The sequence below is a fragment of the Corvus moneduloides genome, chromosome 5 (genome assembly GCF_009650955.1).
Source record: "Corvus moneduloides isolate bCorMon1 chromosome 5, bCorMon1.pri, whole genome shotgun sequence".
NCBI lineage: Eukaryota > Metazoa > Chordata > Aves > Passeriformes > Corvidae > Corvus > Corvus moneduloides.
Window position 1 is genome coordinate 72,589,957 of NC_045480.1, and position 19,600 is coordinate 72,609,556.

At 54.8% G+C, this 19,600-nt stretch overlaps 1 protein-coding gene and 1 long non-coding RNA gene across 3 annotated transcripts in view; both read right to left on the reverse strand.

Annotated features, from left to right (window-relative positions):
* Positions 1-6,021: 6,021 nt before the first annotated feature.
* Positions 6,022-7,693, reverse strand: LOC116444555. Its single transcript, XR_004240384.1, has 2 exons — positions 7,292-7,693; positions 6,022-7,178 (listed from the first exon to the last, which is right to left on the reverse strand). It is a non-coding gene; the product is annotated as an uncharacterized LOC116444555 (long non-coding RNA).
* Positions 7,694-11,671: 3,978 nt separating this feature from the next.
* Positions 11,672-19,600, reverse strand: part of FRAS1 (Fraser extracellular matrix complex subunit 1) — a 109,641-nt gene continuing 101,712 nt past the window's right edge. The window contains exons 60-73 of one of the 2 annotated variants that reach the window (XM_032108621.1): positions 19,385-19,585; positions 18,576-18,763; positions 18,138-18,413; positions 17,729-17,961; positions 17,292-17,452; positions 16,316-16,530; positions 15,157-15,307; positions 14,750-14,857; positions 14,421-14,580; positions 13,942-14,058; positions 13,668-13,834; positions 13,144-13,349; positions 12,709-12,855; positions 11,672-12,318 (exon numbers count right to left, since the gene is read on the reverse strand). In XM_032108621.1, the coding sequence (XP_031964512.1) occupies positions 11,734-12,318; positions 12,709-12,855; positions 13,144-13,349; positions 13,668-13,834; positions 13,942-14,058; positions 14,421-14,580; positions 14,750-14,857; positions 15,157-15,307; positions 16,316-16,530; positions 17,292-17,452; positions 17,729-17,961; positions 18,138-18,413; positions 18,576-18,763; positions 19,385-19,585 (2,915 nt within the window). In that variant the 3' untranslated portion in view covers positions 11,672-11,733. Of the gene's footprint in view, positions 12,319-12,708; positions 12,856-13,143; positions 13,350-13,667; positions 13,835-13,941; positions 14,059-14,420; positions 14,581-14,749; positions 14,858-15,156; positions 15,308-16,315; positions 16,582-17,291; positions 17,453-17,728; positions 17,962-18,137; positions 18,414-18,575; positions 18,764-19,384; positions 19,586-19,600 lie in introns of both variants that reach the window. The other variant, XM_032108619.1, reaches the window with a different exon arrangement.

Here is a 19,600-nt window from a genome sequence, read left to right on the forward strand (position 1 = left end):
GTACAAAGAAACAAAATCTTGGAGCGCCTCTTTGTTTGCTCACCTGTTCAGCTTCGAAGAGACACATTGGACATGGAATTCCAGGGAAGCTGCACTGCCTGTAGTGTTTGGATTGAGAAGCACTTGAAGCTGTTTCCTCTCTGCTGGTTTCCCACCTTCATCTCAGTTATCTGCAACTCCAATTAATCACACATCACCTTTACTTTTCCAGGGTCTTTGCTGAAGGCACTGTAAATGTGGAAATGACTCATTCCTGCAGTTGGAATTTATTTGGAGGATCTATTCCGGAAGACATTTCCTGTTGTATAAACTGATTTAGGAGTCTCCACACCACAACAATTGCTGCAAAAGAAGGAAAAGGAGGCCAGTGCCCTGGAATTGGATGTCCCAGGCCCCTGCCAAGCACAGGGGTTGCTGCTTGGTGTTCTCTGCAGTGTTTGTCCTGTACTGTCTGTTCAGTGCTTGTTCCTCACTGTTCAGTCCCAAATAATTCTGGAGGAAGAGGCCAAAACTCCCACTGTGGCTGTGGAGGATTTGTGTGCAGTGACTTGCTGGTGGAGCATGATTAAAATGCCCTAGGGTATATTACTGTGTCCCGCAGCCGTAGGGAGGAGGAGAGAAGATCCAGCAGGCAGGAATTGTGCAGCAAGATTGATTTATTTAATTATTTTACATTCTTTTATAGATTTTTTTCTTCATAGTCTAATTGGACAAAGGATCAGCCACCCCTTGGGGTGATTGGCTAAAATCCTAAAACATCCATTGTCAAAATATTTTCTACTGTACTATAAACAAGATTTTTCAAGGTTGCAGGTGGCTTGGTTGTTTACACAACTCTGCTACTATCTTTTGTGAGAGAGAAAAATCTCTCACAGACTTAGAAAATAGCAAGAAAATCCTTGCTAGCAGCATTTTTGTATCCACAGAGCAGGACATGTTGCTGCAGCCCAGGTGCTGTTTTGGTGGTCCTGTATGCAGCTCTTTGCATTGGAGCTTTGTGTTTCAGCTCAGTCAAGTCCATTTCAGTGCTTAGCGTGTGTGATTTCTGTCTGTAATAAACACACTGGTCAGTTACTCCAAACTAGTTCCCTCCTTGAACTGATGGATCACAGGACTGTGACCAAATGACCTCTTATCCTGGAGCACTTCTCTTCTGCTCTCTGGAGAGAATGGTGCTGAGGTCTACGGGCAAAGGACAAAAGTAATCCAGCATCCTGGATGTCTCTTACCTAAAGTCCAGTGCCAAAGGATAAGTCACAAGTGGGGTTTGGGATGATGATGGTTCTGTTCAAATTATGCAAAAAATACAGTAAGAAAAATTAGCATCCTTTTTATGTCTGAAAGAGATTTGAATAAAAATCCTGGAAAAGGTCTCTTATATATTTAATATGGCTGTCACCTCTCATTTTTTAAAATGAAAAGCTCCATAATGAGCAATGAGAACCACTATGTGAAAGACAAGAGCCTTTGACTTGCACAGTGGACTTAATTTTCCTTTTCTCCTCTCAAGACAGGAAAAATCATTTAATTTGGCCCAGCTATGCCAAAACCTTCGTTTTTGGTTGAGTTTGAGCAGCCAAACCCAACAGCCTCCAGCCCTGATGGCCTGCACTGAAGGACACCTGGTCCTGGCACATGCCTTGGGGTAAGTCAGAGGGACACGTTTCCCTCTTCCTGTCTGTTGGGATTAACTCATTAGGAAATGTAAGCACAGCTCTACTGTTTACTGGGATCTGGTTAAAACTCCATTTATCCTCGTGTTCAGGGATGTATGGCTTAAGGGATTGTATTGACTTGTGGATTCCAAGGACACCAGAAACAGAAGGGCATGGGGTGCCAGAACTGTGTCACGTCAGGTTGTGTTTCCCTCTGAGGACAGACTCTCTAGGCTGAGGTGAGATTGCTGTGAGTGCTCGGATGAGCAATCCAGGGAACAGGGAGCTCTGAATTCCAGGTGCTGATGGAACCATTGCCTTAGGTCTGTTTAGTTTGTGTGAACAGAGATCTGGGCCAGAGAGCTGTTGTTGGGAACAAAGAGTGGAGTCAATCTGCTCCATGGATGTGCAGTGAAGGACTGAGTAGCAGGGAAGGGGGAGTATTTCTACTATCTGTAATCTAGATAGCTGTATCAATATTTCATCCAAATCTGAGGCGGAGCAGTGAGGCTGCTGGTTGGATCTAGCCTGGGCCTCTCAGGATTAGCCTTAAACACCCCAACCAAACCCCTGAACCCTCAATGGATGTGTCAAACACTTCCACAGAAACACGAGTCAGTAGTTTTTAGAGAGGAAAAATTATTAGCAATTATTTATTATCCGTGGGGGATTTTCTTTGGAATTATCAGCCAGAGAGTGTATCAATGAAGAGCGTTTTTTTTTGGCTCTTTTTCTGGTCTGTAATTTCCTTTCTGGTTTAAATTAGTTTTGTGTGCTCCTGTTAAGGAAACAACATGTCTTTACCTTGAAGTTGGGGAGGTTTTATTTGTTTAGGGTTTTTTTTCCCAGCTGAATCAGCCCTTCCATGAATAGTCTGTGTTGTTCTACACGCTTTGCCCAGGGGTCAGAGAAAGAAGTGAAATTACATTTTATCATCTTATATTTTTCCAAACATAAGTGGGATGTTGCCTTGCCGCTCCCCAGACCACTCCAGGCACAAGGGAGTAGCTCGGAGCTGGCAGGGTTCTCTGAGAAATTGCAATATTTGAGAGGTTTAAGTAAGAATAACAACTCTGTTGTCTCTGGGTTGCAAAGATTCAGTCCTACAGTCTCAGATGAGAAAAAAAAGAAACTTCTCTTATTCATGGAAGATCATCTGTTATTCCTTGTGCAGTCTTTCAATTCTGCTGTATGACTTACTGTCAGGTATCTTTCTAACAAAAGTTGATAGAAATTTAGGTTTAGAATTAGATTTTGGGTCTGTTCACTACAAAATCTTGCAAAGCCTAAAGGACTGGGGTGTTGACTGCTCTCAGCAGATTTCCCTCAGCTCTGGGCAGGACTCTCCTGGGACCCTGCTGAAGATCAGAATTAGGGCTGTGTTTAAGACTGATCCGGGTAGGGTCAATGTTTCACACCTACAGGTAAAGGCAAGGAAAGTTTTGGGAGTAAAATCTGGGGTAACTTGTGGCAGAGCAAATGTCCATTATGTGGTAAATTGTGGAAGTCAGTCATCAAAAGATATGGAACATTTGTGGGGGGAAGCTGGAGAAAATCTCCAGGTAGGGAAGAGCAAGATGGCATTTTTGAGGAAAACTATTGTCAGTAAAATCTGAGGTAACATCTAGGGGAGAGAATGAACATTTTGAGGTCAGCTCAGGTGATCAATAGTGTCCAGGTAGGGGAATTTTTGGGGGTGATTTCTGATGTAATTTGTAGGGGAGAGCATGAATATATTGAGGTAAACAGGGAATCAGTTGTGGACAGGTAGGGAAAAATTTGGGGTAAAACTCAAGCTGCACTCCAGTAAGGTACAGTGAATATCTTGGAGGTTAAACCCTAGGTAAAATCTCTGTTTACAGGTATTCCCTGGTGTCGTTTCACCTGCCTGAATTCCTTGCAGCTCCAAGATGGGAAAACCTGGCATAACTTAGAGGGGACACAGGTGACACTTTTGGTTGAAAACCTGGTGTAATTTAGAGGGGACCCAACATGTGTTTGTGTAGGAAAATGTGAGGGGATGTGGAGGGGAGCAAGGTGGCCTTTTGAGGGAATAGCCGTGGGGAGAGAATGCACATTTTGGGTTAAAAATGAGGAAATCGATAGTGTAGAGGAAGGAAAATTTGGGAGGTAAAACTTGTGGTAATCTTGAGGGTAGAGAATGATCAATTTAATGTAAAAAAATGGGGTAATGAGTAACGAAGGGAAATTTATGGGGAAAAAGCTTGAGGTACTTCCTGGGGGAGAAAATGAATATTTTGAGGGAAAGACAGGCAGGGAATATTTTGGGGGTAAAACCTGAGGTAATAACTAGGGGAGAGAATGAACATCTTGAGGTGAACTGAGGTAATCAGTAGTGCAAAAGTAGGGATATATTTGGGGTAAAACTTGAGATAATCTCCAGGGTAGAGAATGAATATTTTGAGGTAAAACTGAGGTAATCAGTAGTGGACAGGTAGGGAAAATCTTGGTGAAATTTGTGATAACCTCTAGCAGAGTGAATGAACATTCTGAGTTAAGAGTTAGCTAGTCAGTCACACACATTAGGGGAATATTTGTGGCCAAAAACTGAGATAATCTCTAGGGTAGAGAATGAACATTCTGAGGTAAGCAGATGGAATCTGTAGTGGACAGGCAGAGAAAATTTTAGGGGTAAAATTGAGGTCATGGGTAGAGGACAGAAAAAAAAAATTGAGGTAAATACGAGGTAAAAAGTACTGGATGAGTAAGGAAAATTTCGGGGGAAAATCCTGAGGTAATCTGTAGTGGACAGAATGAATATTTGGGCTAAGATAGAGGCAATTAGTGGGTTTTTTTGGTGGGAAAATCTAAGTAATCTATCGGGACAAAATGAATGTTTTGGAGTTCAAATCTGAGTTAACCTGTAGAAGAGAGACTGAAAATCCTGAGGTAAAAATGAGGTAGTCATTAGCAGATAGGCATGGAAAATTTGGGTACTAAAGCTTGAGGTCATGTGTAGGGGAGAGAATGAGCATTGTGAGGTAAAATGAGGTAATTAATAGTAACAGGTAGGAAAAATCTTGGGTGCTGAGTCTGAGGTAGTCTGCAGATTAAAGAAGGAAAATTTTGAGGCAAACTGAGGTAATCAGTAGTGTACTGGCAAGGTGAAGTTTTGGCTTTAAAAACTGAGATAATCTGTAAGGGACAAAGACTATTTCAATGGATAACCTGAAGTAATCTGTAAGGGACAGAATGAATATTTTAAGGATTAGAGGTAAATAGTGGGGGGTTTTTGGTGGAAAAATCTAAGTCATCCATAGGGGACAAGATTAACATTTTGAGGGTAAAACTTGAGGTAATTTTTAGTGGACTGAATGAACATTTTGAGGTGCTAAGGAGGTTGCCAGTGGTGAACATGTCAGGATAATTTTGGGGCGAAACTTGAGCTGCTCTGTGGAGTACAATGAATATTTTGGAGGGAAAATGTCAGGCCATCTGTAGGGGCCAGTCCTGATCTGTGCCCTCTGCAGTGGGGGGAATAATTCCTCCCTGGAGAGCACCGTGGTGGCAGAGGGGTCACACACAGAGCCCGGCTTTTCTCCTGTGCTCAGTCCTGCGATCTCTGGGTGTCACAGCTCCCCACGCCGGGCTCTGTCCTGTAAATGTGCTCAGGCAGGGCTTAACCACGTTGGCCCAAGTTGTGTTGGCACAGACTGGGGCCAGAGGTGAAGGTCAATCCAAAGCAAACCCTGCCTGACTTCTAAATCCCAGGGTAAGTTCTATAAGCTGCCAAGTGAGGGAATAGAAACACATAAACATGGAACCAAGAGCATTAACGAGGTTCCTGGGGATCCATTACATTGTTTTCATAGAATTTCTAACAGCTTTTGAAGCTTTTTATGGCAACAATGCATTTCTTCCTTTGGGTTATTCACCCTGTAGGATTTGGGGTTTGGGGATTTAACTCCCTCATGGTGGCCCTGATGCTGCTCAGGAGCTGGTAGGAAAAGCAGAGTCAGAGTTCCTTGGCAGGCAGAGGTGTTTTCCCCCAGGCTGGACAGGCGGTATGTGCTTTGGCTCCTTCTGGAACCTGCTGGAAGTAGAGAAGCACAACCCAAATCTCCACACTGTGGGTGGAGTTGTGGGATCTAAACCAGCACAAACGGATACCCCAAAATGAACCACGAGAGAACGGGACCAAGTAAGGGTCACTGTCACTATGGAACGGCAAAAGGAATTGTACCTATAGCCCAGAATTCCATGCTGAATTCCTGCTGGAATAGCCTCACAGTGCCTTATGGAGTGTGGATATTCACATGCTGAGCCGCCCCTTTAACACCAGGTTTGTCAGGAACCAGCAAACATCCATCCAAAGAAGTTTTGTGGGATCACGACAAGGACAGGCTTATATTCCATAGAATTTTATTTATAACCCTCTCCCCCAGCTCCACTGGTGTCCCTGTGGGGGATTTTACTGAGTTCCCTGGAATTCAGCTGATTTTCACCCACCCTGAGGCTGGGCTCCATCTGATATTTTAAAGCAGGAGAAGGCAGTGGCCAGGTGAGCTCCTGGCCTGTGGTGAGGCAGCCCCTGTGCCCAGGTGAGGACATCCATGGTTTTGGGGCTGTTTTGGGTATCATCACCATGATGCTTTGTGCAGACCCTGTAGGTACCGCAAGTGCTGTCCTGGTCCCAGTCCAAGCGGGTTCTGGTTCCCAGCTGCTCCCTGTCCGTGCTGAAGCAGCCTCCCACAGGCAGAACAGGCGCCGACAAGACTCCAAACTGAGGATTTTTTTCCCGACAGGAAGCGTGGATTTCAAGGCGTGAGAGAGATTTCTGTTTCCAGCGTGGATCGACTCCAAACCTCCCCGCCCACGGCGCATCCGACTGCAATAATTAATTTATGTCCATCCCACCTTGTCCCAGCCCCGCCGGCCGCGCTCCCCCCGGCGCGTCGCTGTAAAGTACTTGTGTACAGGAGTGAGAACTGCAGATATTTATTAAAAGTGGGTTTCTTGTCAGTATTTTATGTACTAAATATTTATGCTGAGGGCAGGTGACTCTTCCTTTTGCCAAGATCAGATCAGGAGATGGAATTAGATGCTGTGTCATGTGGACAGAATGGAAATTGAAGCTGCTAAACTGCTGTAGAGAAATTGTTGGTCTTATTCTTTAAAAAAAGGTTTTTTATCACAGGCCTCTCTCATTTCTCAGTGGTCATCAAAGTTTCACGTGCAATTGCTGCTCTCCTGTAAAAGGTCCCCAGGATCGAGCCATTTAATGCTGTGGGGGGACTGGGGCCCCCAAGATCCCATTTTGGCGGCATCCTGGTGGCCCTGTGGGGTCCCTCGGAGGAAACAAGGCTGGCACTGGCCGTCAGCAGAGGTTTCAAGCCGCGGGGCCGCCAGACAGGACGGGCACCCCGTGCAGGAGCACGGGACAATAAAACTTTCAACATCCCGAGGCTTTCCCTGCCTTGACTCACGTGGCAGCATCTGGTTTTGGCCTTTTTCAGTTTCCTCTTTTGTGGCCATTTCCATCCCAGGCAGGACCTTCCCCAACTGGAAATAAAGATGGAAAATTTTAACGGGATTTTTAAAAACGGAAGTTTTGCCATTGGAGAGTGTGAGTTGCAGAGAAATTGAGGGAGAGGAAGGAGAGCATCAGGTCCCACCTGGCAGCTGTCAGAGGAGCTGCAACTTCTTGGTGGCAGGGAAAAAGTCGCTGTTCGAAATTCCCTAAGTTCCAAAGGCACGAAGGGCAGGAAATGCCGAAGGCAGAGCTGGGACCAGCCCGTGCTGGGACCCACGGCACGCTCAGTGCCAGCTCCTAGGCCAGGTGTGCTCGTGGGGCTGCCCAAGGACGGGCACGTGGGTGGGCAAGGCAGCCACTCTGGCTCCCAGAACATCGAGGCACGAGGAAAACACCGCTGGCCCCGGCACAGCCCTGGCACGGCCCCGGCTCCCCGCAGCCGGAGCGGGACCGTGCCCGGAGCCCCGGCGGGGCCGCAGTCCCGCGCCGGCCGGAGCCGGAGCGGCAGGGCCGAACTCGGCCCCAGCGCCCGCCCCAGAGCGGCTCCTCCCGCCCGCGGGATCCGGGTCCCGATACCAATCCCGGTCCCGATCCCGCCTCGCCCACCCGGGACCCCCGGCGGACCCCGGCAGCGCCCGGCCCCGCACCCCCGGCCCCGCACCCCCGGCCCCAGTCGCGGCAGCGCCCCGGGCTCGGCGCGGTCCCCGCCGGGAGCAGCCCCCGGGCCGGGCTCGCACAGCGCCGAGCGAGGGTCCCGAGCGCCGGCCCCGGGACGGACACGGCCCCGGGACAGCGGGGCGGGGACACGGGGCGGGGCGGGGACACGGGGCGGGGCCGGGGCGGGTGTGAGGGGCGGGGCCACAGAGCGCGGGGCGGGACTGGCGCAGGTGTGAGGGGCGGGGCCGGCGCAGGTGTTCGCTGTTCCGGGCACAGGTGTGCGGGGCCCCAGGGCGGCTGCGCGGGGCGGGGCCGAGGGCATTTAAACCCCGGAAGCCGCCGCAGCCGCCATTTTCTCCCCGGCGCTCGGAGGTGGCGGCAGCGGCCGGTCCGGGCTCCCCCGGCGGGGCCCACGTGAGGCGCTTCTCTCTCCTTCTCTCTCCTTCTCTCTCCTTCTCTCTCCTTCTGCTTTTCTCCCCTTCCTCCCTTCCCCCTCTACCGCCCTTCCCCACCTCCCCACAAACCCCGCTCTCTCTCTCCCCTCCGCCCTCCCTGCCCTGCTACGCACCCCGACCACCCCCTTCCCCTCCTGCTTGCCCCTTCCTCACTCCACTACCCAGCCAGACCCCCGCCTCTATCCCTCCTGTCTGCTCCCTCCTCACCCCACTTACCCACTTAACCCCCGCTTGTATTCGTCCTCTATCCCTCCTCACCCCACTACCCAACCTGACTCTCCCCTCTGTTCCCTTTCTATCCCTCCTACCTTCCTGCTCCTCCTTTGTCCCCCTCCGCCCTACCTGACCTGGCTTCCCTCTGTCTGCCCTACGCACCTCCTTATCCCCCCTTTATCCCTGCTCTGTCCCTCCTATACCTCTTCTCTCTCCCTTATCCCTTTCTCTCTTCCTCCGCAGCTGCGGGGTTCGGGGCGCCGGATAATAAAGCCCAGAGGGCCGGAGCCCGGCGCCCCTCGAGCCCCCGCACGGGGCCGGGCCCGCTGTGCGGGTCCCCCCATGCGGTTCACAAACACCGCCGGGGCTCCGGCTGTCCCATCACACTGGGGGCTCCCGGGGTTGGGGGGTCGGGGGGCGTTTAGGGAGGACCCCCTCTTTAGGAGGGGGTCGGGGGGGGGGGGTTTAGGATGGGCCCCCTCTTTAGGAGGGGGTCCGGGGGGTGGGTGGGGGGTTAGGGAGGGCCCCCTCCGGAGGGGGGGGTCCTGGGGAGGGCGTGGGGGTGGGCCCCCTCCGGAGGGGGGGGTCCGGGGTGGGAGGGGTCGAGGGGGGTCCGCCCCCTTCTGGCCCCGCCCACCCCGGACCCTCTCCTCCGGACGGGGTCCATCCCGACCCCCTCCCTGGGACCCCCTCCTCCGGACAGGGGCCCGGGGGAGGGAGGGAGGGGTGGGTGGGGGGGACAGGGGAGGGGGAAGGCCGCTGCTGCAGAGAACATTTTATATTTATGGTGCAGAGTGACGCGACCCCCTCTGCTACCCACCCCCCCCCCCCCCCCCCCCCCCCCCCCCGGAGGAGGGGGGTCCCAGGGAGGGGGTCGGGATGGACCCCGTCCGGAGGAGAGGGTCCGGGGTGGGAGGGGCCCGGAGGGGGCGGACCCCCCTCGACCCCTCCCACCCCGGACCCCCCCCTCCGGAGGGGGCCCACCCCCACGCCCTCCCCAGGACCCCCCCCTCCGGAGGGGGCCCTCCCTCCCGTCCCTCCCTCCCCCCCCAACCCTCCCCACCCACCCCCCGGACCCCCTCCTGAGGAGGGGCCCATCCTAAACCCCCCCCGGACCCCCTCCTGAGGAGGGGGCCCATCCTAAACCCCCCGACCCCCCCGGGAGCCCCCAGTGTGATGTGGGGACAGCCGGAGCCCCGGCGGTGTCGGGCGGTGTTTGTGAACTGCATGGGGGGGACCCGCACAGCGGGCCCGGCCCCGTGTGGGGACTTCAAGCGAGGGGCGCCGGGCTCCGGCCCTCTGGGCTTTATTATCCGGCGCCCCGAACCCCGCGGCTGCGGGGGAAGAGAGAAAGGGATAAGGGAGAGAGAAGGGGTATAGGAGGGACAGACGGGGAATAAAGGGGTCAGAGAGGATATGGGGAGCAAGAAGGGAGGTAGGGGGAAGCCGGGGCAGGGACGGGGAAGGGGGAGAAAGGAGAAGTAGGGGAAAGTAGAAAGGACAGAAGAGGAACAGAAGGGAGAATCAGGTTGAGGAGGGAGCAGGCAGGAGGGATAGGGGGTGGTCGAGGTGCGTAGCAGGGAGGGGAAGCTGGTGTGGGGGGGGGAGAAAGGGAGGAGTGGAGCTTGGGGGAGAGACAGAAGAACGTGGTAGGGGGGAGGAAAGGGAAAAAGGAAGGAACAGAGAGAAGGCGGGAGCGCGAGTCCCCCGCGCCTCACCTGGGCCCCGCCGGCGGAGCCCGGACCGGCCGCTGCCACCACCACCGACTGCTAGGGAGAAAATGGCGGCGATCGTGTCTTCCGGGGTTTAAATGCCCTCGGTCCCGCCCCGCGCAGCCGCCCTGGGGCCCCGCACACCTGTGCCGGCCCCGCCCCGCGCAGGCGCCTTGTGGCCCCGCCCCGCACACCTGTGCCGGCCCCGCCCCGCGCAGGCGCCTTGTGGCCCCGCCCCGCTTTCTGTGGCCCCGCCCCTCACACCTGTGCCGGCCCCGCCCGGCGCTCGCTCTCCGTGGCCCCGCCCCTCACACCTGCACCTCCCCCGTGTCCGTCCGTCCCCCCGGTGTCCCGGGGCCGGCGCTCGGGACCCTCGCTCGGCGCTGTGCGAGCCCGGCCCGGGGGCTGCTCCCGGCGGGGACCGCGCCGAGCCCGGGGCGCTGCGGCGGGGCCGCGACTGGGGCCGGGGGTGCGGGGCCGGGCGCTGCCGGGCCGGGCGCTGCCGGGGTCCGTTCGCGGAGCGGTGCTGCCTCTCCCCAGGTGCGGGTCCCGGGGGTGGCGGACCGAGGCGGCATTGGGGATGAGACAGGGGTGAGGACTGGCCCAACCCTAGCCTGGACTCGCTGCCCCCTTCTGCTACGATGTCGAGGCGAGGTTGACCGAAAGCGGGAGATGGACCCGAAAACCGGAGCTGGGATGGGGGGTTCGAGTGCTACCGGGGTCCGCCGGGGGTCCCGGGCGGGGCCGCCTGTCCGCCGGCGGGAGGACCGAAGCGGGATCGGGGCCGGGAGTGGTACCGGGGCCCGGATCGCCGCGGGCGGGCGGTGCCGGGTGCGGCAGAGCGGGGCCGGTTCGCGGTGCGGTCGCGGAGCCGCTCCGGGGCCGGGCGGGGCCGGGGCTCCCCCTCCGTGTGGGCGCGGGACCCCGCGGGGCGCCCTCTGGCGGTCACGGAGCGCGGTGCGAGCGCGGCGCCCCCGCGCGGGCAGGGCCGGCCCCGCAGCCCCGGAGCGCGCTCCCGCTCCCGCTCCCGCTCCCGCTCGCGCTCCCGCTCCCGGCCCCGCCGCTCCGCCAGCCCCGAGGCCACCGCGCCCCCGGGAAGAGCACCGCCCGCCCCGCCGTCCCTTCCCCGGGACCCCAGCCCCGTGGGGCTGCCGCCCGCCGCGCCCCAGGGGAATGGCCACAGGAAGGAACACCCCGGTCATACCGGGTCAAGTTTTTATTTAAGCTTTACTCTCTTGCAGAGGACGCAGAGGAACCCGGCGCCTCCCGCGGCTGGCTCAGAGCTCCCACATGCCAGGGCTGGGGGATGTTTTCCCCACACTGCCCAGCCCCCGGAGGCGGAGCAGCGCAGAGCTGGAGAAGCACAGAGCTGGAGCAGCACCGGGAGAGGGCAGCGGTGCCATGCGGTGAAGCCGCTGAGAGAGGAGCAGCGGGACATGACAGCTGCCCCTCCTCACCAGACTATAAAAATACCCGCAGAGCTTTTTTGGTTTGGGTTATCTTTATTTTACAGTTTATAAAAAGCTTTTCCCGATGCGTGTGCTCCATTAAACTTCGGTGCCGTCGTGCAAATTGCTGTGGACTTGGACTTCCAAGTTCACCTGCTTCACTTTCCTGCCCTGCCCCCGGCCGACGCCGCCGTTTTCCCTCGGTGGATGAACGTTCCTGACGGTGCAACACCGGCTGCCCACGGCCCTCGGGGCGCCCCGGGGCAGCTCCACCTTGGTGTTCAAGGGGTGCTCCTCGGGGGCGCCCCTGGCAGTCTCCCGCTTCCTCCGCAGCTTCCGGCACTTCCTGGCGAGCAGGCAAACTCCGGACAGCACCAGCAGCAGCAGGGTGAGGGCGGCAAAGGCGCTGCCCAGGGAAGCGCCCGTTTGGGACAGGGAGGCCGCGACGGCAGCTTCCTCCCTCTCCAACAGCAGCGACTTCATGTTGGTGCCGTTCTTCAGCTGGTCGCCCTCGTTGTCGTAGATCAGGGAGTCATCCAGCGCCGGCCTCCCGGCCCCCTCGGCCAGGTCCCTGCGGCCGCGCTGCCAGCGGCGAGCCAGGGAGCGCTGGACACGGGGCCCGGCCGTGCCCTCCGGGCCGATCACGTAGATCACTTGGAGGTACCACTGGTGTCCAGCTTCCACCTTTCCCCAAGGGAAAGCATGGACAGAGGGAATGTTAGTGATGGCTTTTACACCAAGTGATTCTCTCAGGAGCTGGTGTGTTTTGTGTCCTGTTTCTGATCAAGTCAGCTCAGTGGGTTTTTCTAAGCAGCTGAAGTAACACTGACCACCCAGTGAGATGTCCAGCCTTTGCCAATGGCAATAATTCATTCAGAAACATGAGTTATACGTTTTTAAAGAGCTTTTTCCTGAGTGCTCAGGAAAAAAAAAAATTACCAGAATGATACCCGAATCTCCATTTCCTGTGTCAGAATTGAATTCTGAAGGCCCAGAGCCTACAGTACACCAAGTGTTTGGGAGGTCCTGGACAGAGATGTCAGTTTTGGGCTACCAAAAGCACTGGGTACATACCTTATAGAGAGCATCCACCTTGAGAGTAAATCCATCGACTCCAGGCATGCTGCTCACCGAGTGGAACTCGGACAGCTCGGAAGCAAAGTGGGCGTCAAAAGGCACATCGTGGAAATACTTATCCGTCACTTCTGGCTGGTTTCGGTCCTGGAAGTCAGAGAGGTGTCATGAGGAATGCTGCTTTCCCAAGGCAGGCTGGGCACTACGTAACACCTGTGCAAGGAATCTAATCTGAATGTCCCATCTCCACACCTACACGTAGGCGTAGATTAAGTAACACTCACGGACAAAGAGTAGGGAAAATCTGATCTTGCGTTCACAGTTTGCACCAGCATTGCTAAACATCCACCATGTTTCTTCCCTCATCCCTTTGCAGTCACGATCTGCTCGTCGCCAGAGACAATCCCAAATGGGAAGCAGCAGCAGGGGACTCACCAGGAGGAGGAATCGGTGTTTCAGGTACTTGTTGGGTTGAATGCAGCCGTACTGGGGCCCCTCGTTGTAGACGGTGCCCGTGGGGTCGAAGAAGGGCACGTAGCCATCCCTGCCCGTGCACAGGTAGACCTTCTCCAGCTGCAGCTTGTAAGCGGCGTTGAGGTTTTGTTCAGGGTGCCAGAGCACACGCCCATACAGGATTTGCCCTGGGGAGGTCGGGACAAAGAGGGGCAGGTGAAATTCCCCAACCAGGGAAATGCTGCTAAAACCAGAGGGGCTGGACCACACGTGGCTCTGGGTTTAGAGGGGTTTGGATTGTTCGGGAAGGGCTTGGTGTGTGGGGGTGACAAAACACGGTGCCAGAGCACATTGTTGTTTCACAGGGCTGTAAGATGCTCAAAATGTCATTTGTTGCTGTGGAAGAGGCAAAGCCACAGCTGGGTTTTGCCCTTTCCTCTTCAAGAAATGGAAGCTGTGAAGGCAGAAACACTGGGCAGAAGCAGAACAGGAGATGTAAATCCTACCCTTGGAAAAAGCCCCTTTGTAATCCATTTCTGCCAGAGACATTTCGGATTTGGTGGGGTCCATTAGAAACACCTTCTCATTGTTACAGAGCTGAAACTCCGTGTTCAGGGAGTAAACAACTGGAACTGGGCGGTTTGTCTGCTGGAAGGCAATTGGGATCAAAAACCTGGAATTGGGACGAGGAAGGAAACAAAGGAGAGGTGAGGTTTGGATCCATGTGCACCCCAAAGGGGCTGACCCTGCCCTGCTGCCATGGGGGTGGGGCCTCCTTACCGCTCAGGAGCGTGAGCTGTGCAGGGCAGGGGCTTGTCTCCAGGCTCTGCCCACGGCTGCGTGGGCTGCACCGTGCAGGGGATCAGGAAGATGGTGTATTCTCCAGAGTAATCCTTCCTGGGAACAGACAGGAGACCCTGCAGTCACCAAGGAGAGCTCTGAGGCAGCACCTCTCTCTTGCCCCAGCAATGTCATCCAGCAGTCCCTGAGGGACAAATGTGACCTTCTGAAATGCACTGTCACCTCTGGGATCAGTCCATCCACAAGCTTCATTGCTGGAAAAATGCCTTTACAAGAGGCTGAGCTGATTTTTCTCTCAATAGAACCGTGTTCCAGCCCTGACAGCAACTCCTCACATACTCCAGCTGTGACCAAGCTCCTAAGCATTCCACACTATTGCTGTGGCTGCTGGAAGGTCACCAGGGAGAACAGGGAGTGCTGTGGGAAGCTGCTGAAGGGGACTGGCCCCCAGCCCTCACCTGTTGTAGGAGCTGGTTGCTCTCCAGAGCTGGTAGGGAGAGTCAAAAGTCTGAGCACTCCACAGCAGCTGCAGGTCAAATTCGATCCCTCCCAGGTGCTCTGGAGTCATTAGAGAGGACCTGACATCTGGCAGGCTGTGGTGCTCCATGACAAACAGCCCTGGGGGAGGACAAGGAGGTGGCAGGAGGCAGCGTACGGAGAGGCCCCACATGCACCTCAGCACAGAGGGGCTCCTGGTGGGGAGAGGGACTTGTTGTGCTGCCTGTGCTGCCAGAGCAGAGCCGTGTGTGACCCTGGTTTGTGTCCCTGTCAGGATCAGTGCCCTCACCTCGGAACTTGGCCTGTGTCTTGAACTCGATGACCAGCCGGCCATCCTCGCGAATGTAGATGCGGATTATCTGCAGCCGGGCCGAGAGCACGCTGTCCGTCTGGATCCCTGCAAGGACAGCGGCACTGGGAGCCCACACAGCACACTCGCCCCTCACCTGGGCTCTGCCAGCCCCAGAAGCATTTGGGAGATCTCCAAAAGGCAGGGTTTAGTTGGGATCATCCTCCACTGAGCCAGCTACACACTTCCTCCATTATCCATTAGCTGCCTAAGCCCCCAGCAAGCATAAAGGGAAGGAAATATTCTGAGTTCCCCCCTCCCTCAGGACTCTGGTGGCAGTGCAGGAACTAAGGGAAAAATATGAAGGAGCCACTTCTTCCATAGCCCTTGGAGTGCCTGAGGCTCACCTGTCCTCCAGAGAACGGTGTCGTAAAAGAAGGAGAACTCCATCTCCGTGTGGTGCTCCAGGGAAGCCCAGCCCCTCGGGGCCGTCACATAGATGTAGGACACGTAGAGAGGGACATGGACTGTCAGGAAGGACTGGGCAGAGTCCCTTACCTGGCAACAAAACCCCAAAAAGGGGGTTATGCACCTTCAAGTGAAGTCAGAGGTGGCCCTGAACATTCTTTACGTGTAGGTACCTAAGACAAACCTGTGCTTTAATTCAGGGGCAGTGCTAAGGCTTGCTGGGGCCATGGGACAAAGGAGCTCTGGGCACAATTTCACCTCAAAACCCCCCAGTTTCCAAGGCTGTGAATTAAAAAGCAGCAATTCTGCTTGCTCAGGCCTCCCACAGCTCTCCATTTATTATCTGCAGAGTGCAGCTGTACTTTGCAGGCCCCAGAGGGTTCAGGGAGATGTTCCAGCCTGGCTGGTGCCAGGCTCCACATGCTCCACTGGGCAGTTGTTCAGGCCAAGTAGCTCCTCTGGATCTGTGCAAGCAATTGGAGCTATAAAAGGAAAGTTAATGAAGTAGTCCAGGCTGGCAGGAATTAGAAGAGATGATGCTGGCCATAGCAATGGGAACTGAATGCAAGAACCTAAGAGAGATGGAGTGGGATGCACATGGATAATGCAGCCACGAGAGGGCAGTGAGACACCTCAAATAGTCAAAGCCACTCATTTAAAGGACACTTTTGGCTTTTGGTCTGCCAGTCTGTTAATTAAGAAATTAGTTAAAATATCCCGTGACCTCCCTCTGTTGTGGAGCATGGACTGATCTGCCTCTTCTCTGTCCTTTGCTCATTTCTATTGGCTGAGAGCATGGTCAAAATTATAAAAGAAGAGAGCCCAGCTGAGAATGTTTTGTATTTCCAGTGTGGCCATACATTAAAAAAGTAGTATTTTCCTGGTGCTCTGAAGATTAAGACAATAAAACCTGTGTTACCCCCAGGAAAATAAATGAAGTAAGTGCACACAGCACTGTTCTCTTCCAGGCGAAAGGGGGGAAAAGCCACGCTCCACCTCTACAGAGCAGAGCAGCAACACCTGAGTCCAATGCAGAGCTGTGCCCGGAAACTGAGAGAGAGCTGGTATAGGTGGGAGAGCTCTGGATGTGCCTCTCACCTGGAAGTCAGCAGTGACAGAGCCTCCACAGACATCAATTAATTCAGTCATGTCATAATAAGCGTCAAAGGTCCAGATGCAGCTCTTGAGGTTGAGGTGCTGGTACAGCTGGATGCTCTTGGGCTCCCTCACTGCAGGGTCCAGCTGGTAGGGGCGGTCGTAGCCCGGGCCCAGCACGAAGCTGTCGTGGGTCACCTCGTCCAGGAACCCTGCCTCTGGAGTGAGAGACATCAGGACACTGATCCCTTCATCCAGGAACCCTGCCTCTGGAGTGAGAGACATCAGGACACTGATCCCTCCCGATTTTAAACAGCCTGAGGCCAAGTATGGAGGTCTTGTTTCACTCCTGAATCATGGGAGCTCCTCTCCCTTCATTATTCTGGAGGTCAAACTGGACATACTCAGGTCTTCACAGAGGAAAAGGTTACAGGAATGGGGTAAGCATCCTAAAAATCAAACTTATGGACCTATTTATTCAAGGCTGAAGTTAACCTTTAAGAAATGAGGAACAGGTTGAGTATGGAATTATCAGAACCAAGTACAACTCGCTGCCCACCATGGATCTAGCACGGATCTCATTGCCCGGAGTGTCAGAGACACAGTCTGCCTGTTCTTTTCAGCTCTGACATTTCCTTCAGCAGTGAATTGGTTTTGTTGCCCCGTGGGAGACCTCGGTGACCCAGACACAGCGATCCAGCCCTGCAGATCCCTCTCCACCCGTGTGGATATCACAAGACAGATTTGAAAAGCAGAAAATCACCAGCACAGTGTGAACCTACAGCCTACAATTTCCTCAAACATTCCCATGCCTGGAATCCCATCTCCAACAGGGTAACTCTGGTCACTGCTGTTAGACCAGGAAGATTCATTGTCATTTACATCATGTCAAGAGAGCCCAGAGGAAGACAAAGCTGCCCTCTCGCATTTCTTTCCAGGCTTCCATGTTCAGGAAGCAAAGGCTGGCATTGAATGCTACCTGAGATGCCTCTGAGGTCTCTGACAGTGACCAGGTTGGAGCAGACGTGCTGGTGCCTGTAGATGGACTCAGAGAGAAGGAAATGCAGGTTGTGCAGCGGCAGCGTGGAGATGAGGGGCAGCATCCCATCCTGGTGGGGGATCTGCACCGATATGTGGATCCTGGAACAAGCAGCACATGAGACAGCAGAAGGGAGCAGCCGGGCAGGCACAGGATCCCTACAGCAGCAGAGCCCAGGCAGGTGAGCCTGATGTTTCGTTTGAGCTGGATTTCCCCAGCTACACATCTGCTCCTTAAGCTGTCCCACCAACTCCCAATTCCTGAGGGGAAGGGCACCCCCTCAGCAGAAGGGATGTGTTGTCCTTGTGAGCCCAGGCACCTCTGTAACGCCAGGGGGGCTGGTGAAGAGCTGCGCTCGCCCTTGGCTAGGCTCATACCTGTTGGGATGCTCCTTGTGCTTCACATCCACGTACTTGAGCGTGGCAATGAACGACTGTGCCTGGAACCCTCGGGCTGTCCCCGCGACCACGGGCGTGTGACAGATGGCACTGTCTGTGCCTATGGTCACCACGTTGCTCCTCAGGGGCGTCCCCACGTGGCCAGCCTTGTCCACAGCCTTGGCCACGCAGCGCACGTGGAACCGCCGGCTGAAGTAGATGCTGTCCAGCACCTGAGGGAACGAGGAGGAGGAAACCAGTAGTGCTTCCAGCAGGCTTAAGGAAAAACAGTGCTGTATTTTCTAAGCCCTAGCACCCATGCCTCACACCAAGTCCCAGCTCCGAGGAGATTTTAGGCTGGAATCTCTGCGCCCCTGCAGCCCTGCCATGCCAGTGCCTCTCCGCCTACCCTGTGGTTGACGCTGGTGAAGGGGGTGTTGTCCGTGATGGTCTCAAAAGGCGACCGGGCTCCGTTCCCGTCCGTGGGGGCTGCCACTTCCCAGCTGAACTGTATGGAAGACTGGTTGATCCCGGCCTCTCTGCAGCGCTCCTTCATGAGGGCATACTTGGGGAAGTGAGGGTCACAGGGAGTGACGCAGATGAGGGGGTAGCCTGGGGAAGGGGATTTCTTAACACCCTCCTTGGTCACTTCTTCCACGCGGTCGTAGTCAGCCAGGGTGACGACCTGTGTGGAGGCAAGAGAGCAGCACTCAGCTGGGGATGAGGGAAAGGGTGGAAAAAGCCATCCTTCCCTCTCATGTTGCCACTACAGCTTTACATTTTATTTCAGAAATCCCACTGCGGTTGCTAGTCTGTCCTTGAAGGGCACTAAATCACATCCACTCACCACGGGAGGTGCTGGGAGAATCAGGCTCCCTGCCGCCTCCTGATCCAAAATAGTCACTGTGGCAGTGCTGGTGTCTCCAAGAACTGCTTCCACCGGGTCATCTGGGCCCAGCACCAGAGAAAAGGACTCGTGCCATTCCCGGTCTTCGTTGGACATGATCTCCACCTTAAACATGATGAGGGCCACACCTGTGGGAGTGAGTGCAAGAAAAACAGAGAGAACTCAATTCATCATCAGAGACTGCTCTCAAGTTCTCATACAAACCCTGTGCAGCTGCTCTAGGCTGTGACCACGGAGACATTATGATAAAATACACATTATAAATTTTATTTCCACTCATTGCTGCTAATAATTTATCCATAGGAGTCTACTCTAAACATAAAACTCCAGCTATGACAACTGATCCAATCGATCTGGTGATAGATTTACTAACAGATGCCATCTGAGGATTAATAATGACTGTCTTGTATTAGCTGTCTGGAAGAAAAATCTGGGATGCAAAGCACATTCCCATCCCTGCTCTCCCTCAGACTGGTATGCAGAGCTGTTTGGTGAAGGCTTCTTGGTCCAGCAACACAGTCTGAGGTGTTCACAGCCCTACATTCCCTGACGAGGACTTTGCCAGGTGCCAGTGCTTCTTCCTCTAATCTGATCACCCTTCATTTAACATGTCAGCTTTTCTGAGAAATAAAATTACAGCAAACCTCATGCAAAAAGTGGCTCTCCCCAAATCTCCTGGATATCCTGACGCACACAAAATGTCCCTGGTCGCACCCCCACCTGTAACCCTCCCTGTGAGGCCCCTTTACCTGGGCTGAACTTGAGCATCCGACTCTTGGGGTAGTAATCCACGCCGGCCTGCGCCGAGCCGTCGCGGGTGCTGCAGCGCACCTTGGAGGTCCTGTTCTGGTCCCCCCTGCGGACCACCGGCACGTTCAGCACAGCCACTCCCTCCGGGCCCGGTGGCTCCCGCACCTGGTACGCGGCCTCTTCGAACTCGATGGTGGGGGCTGCAGGAAGAGCAG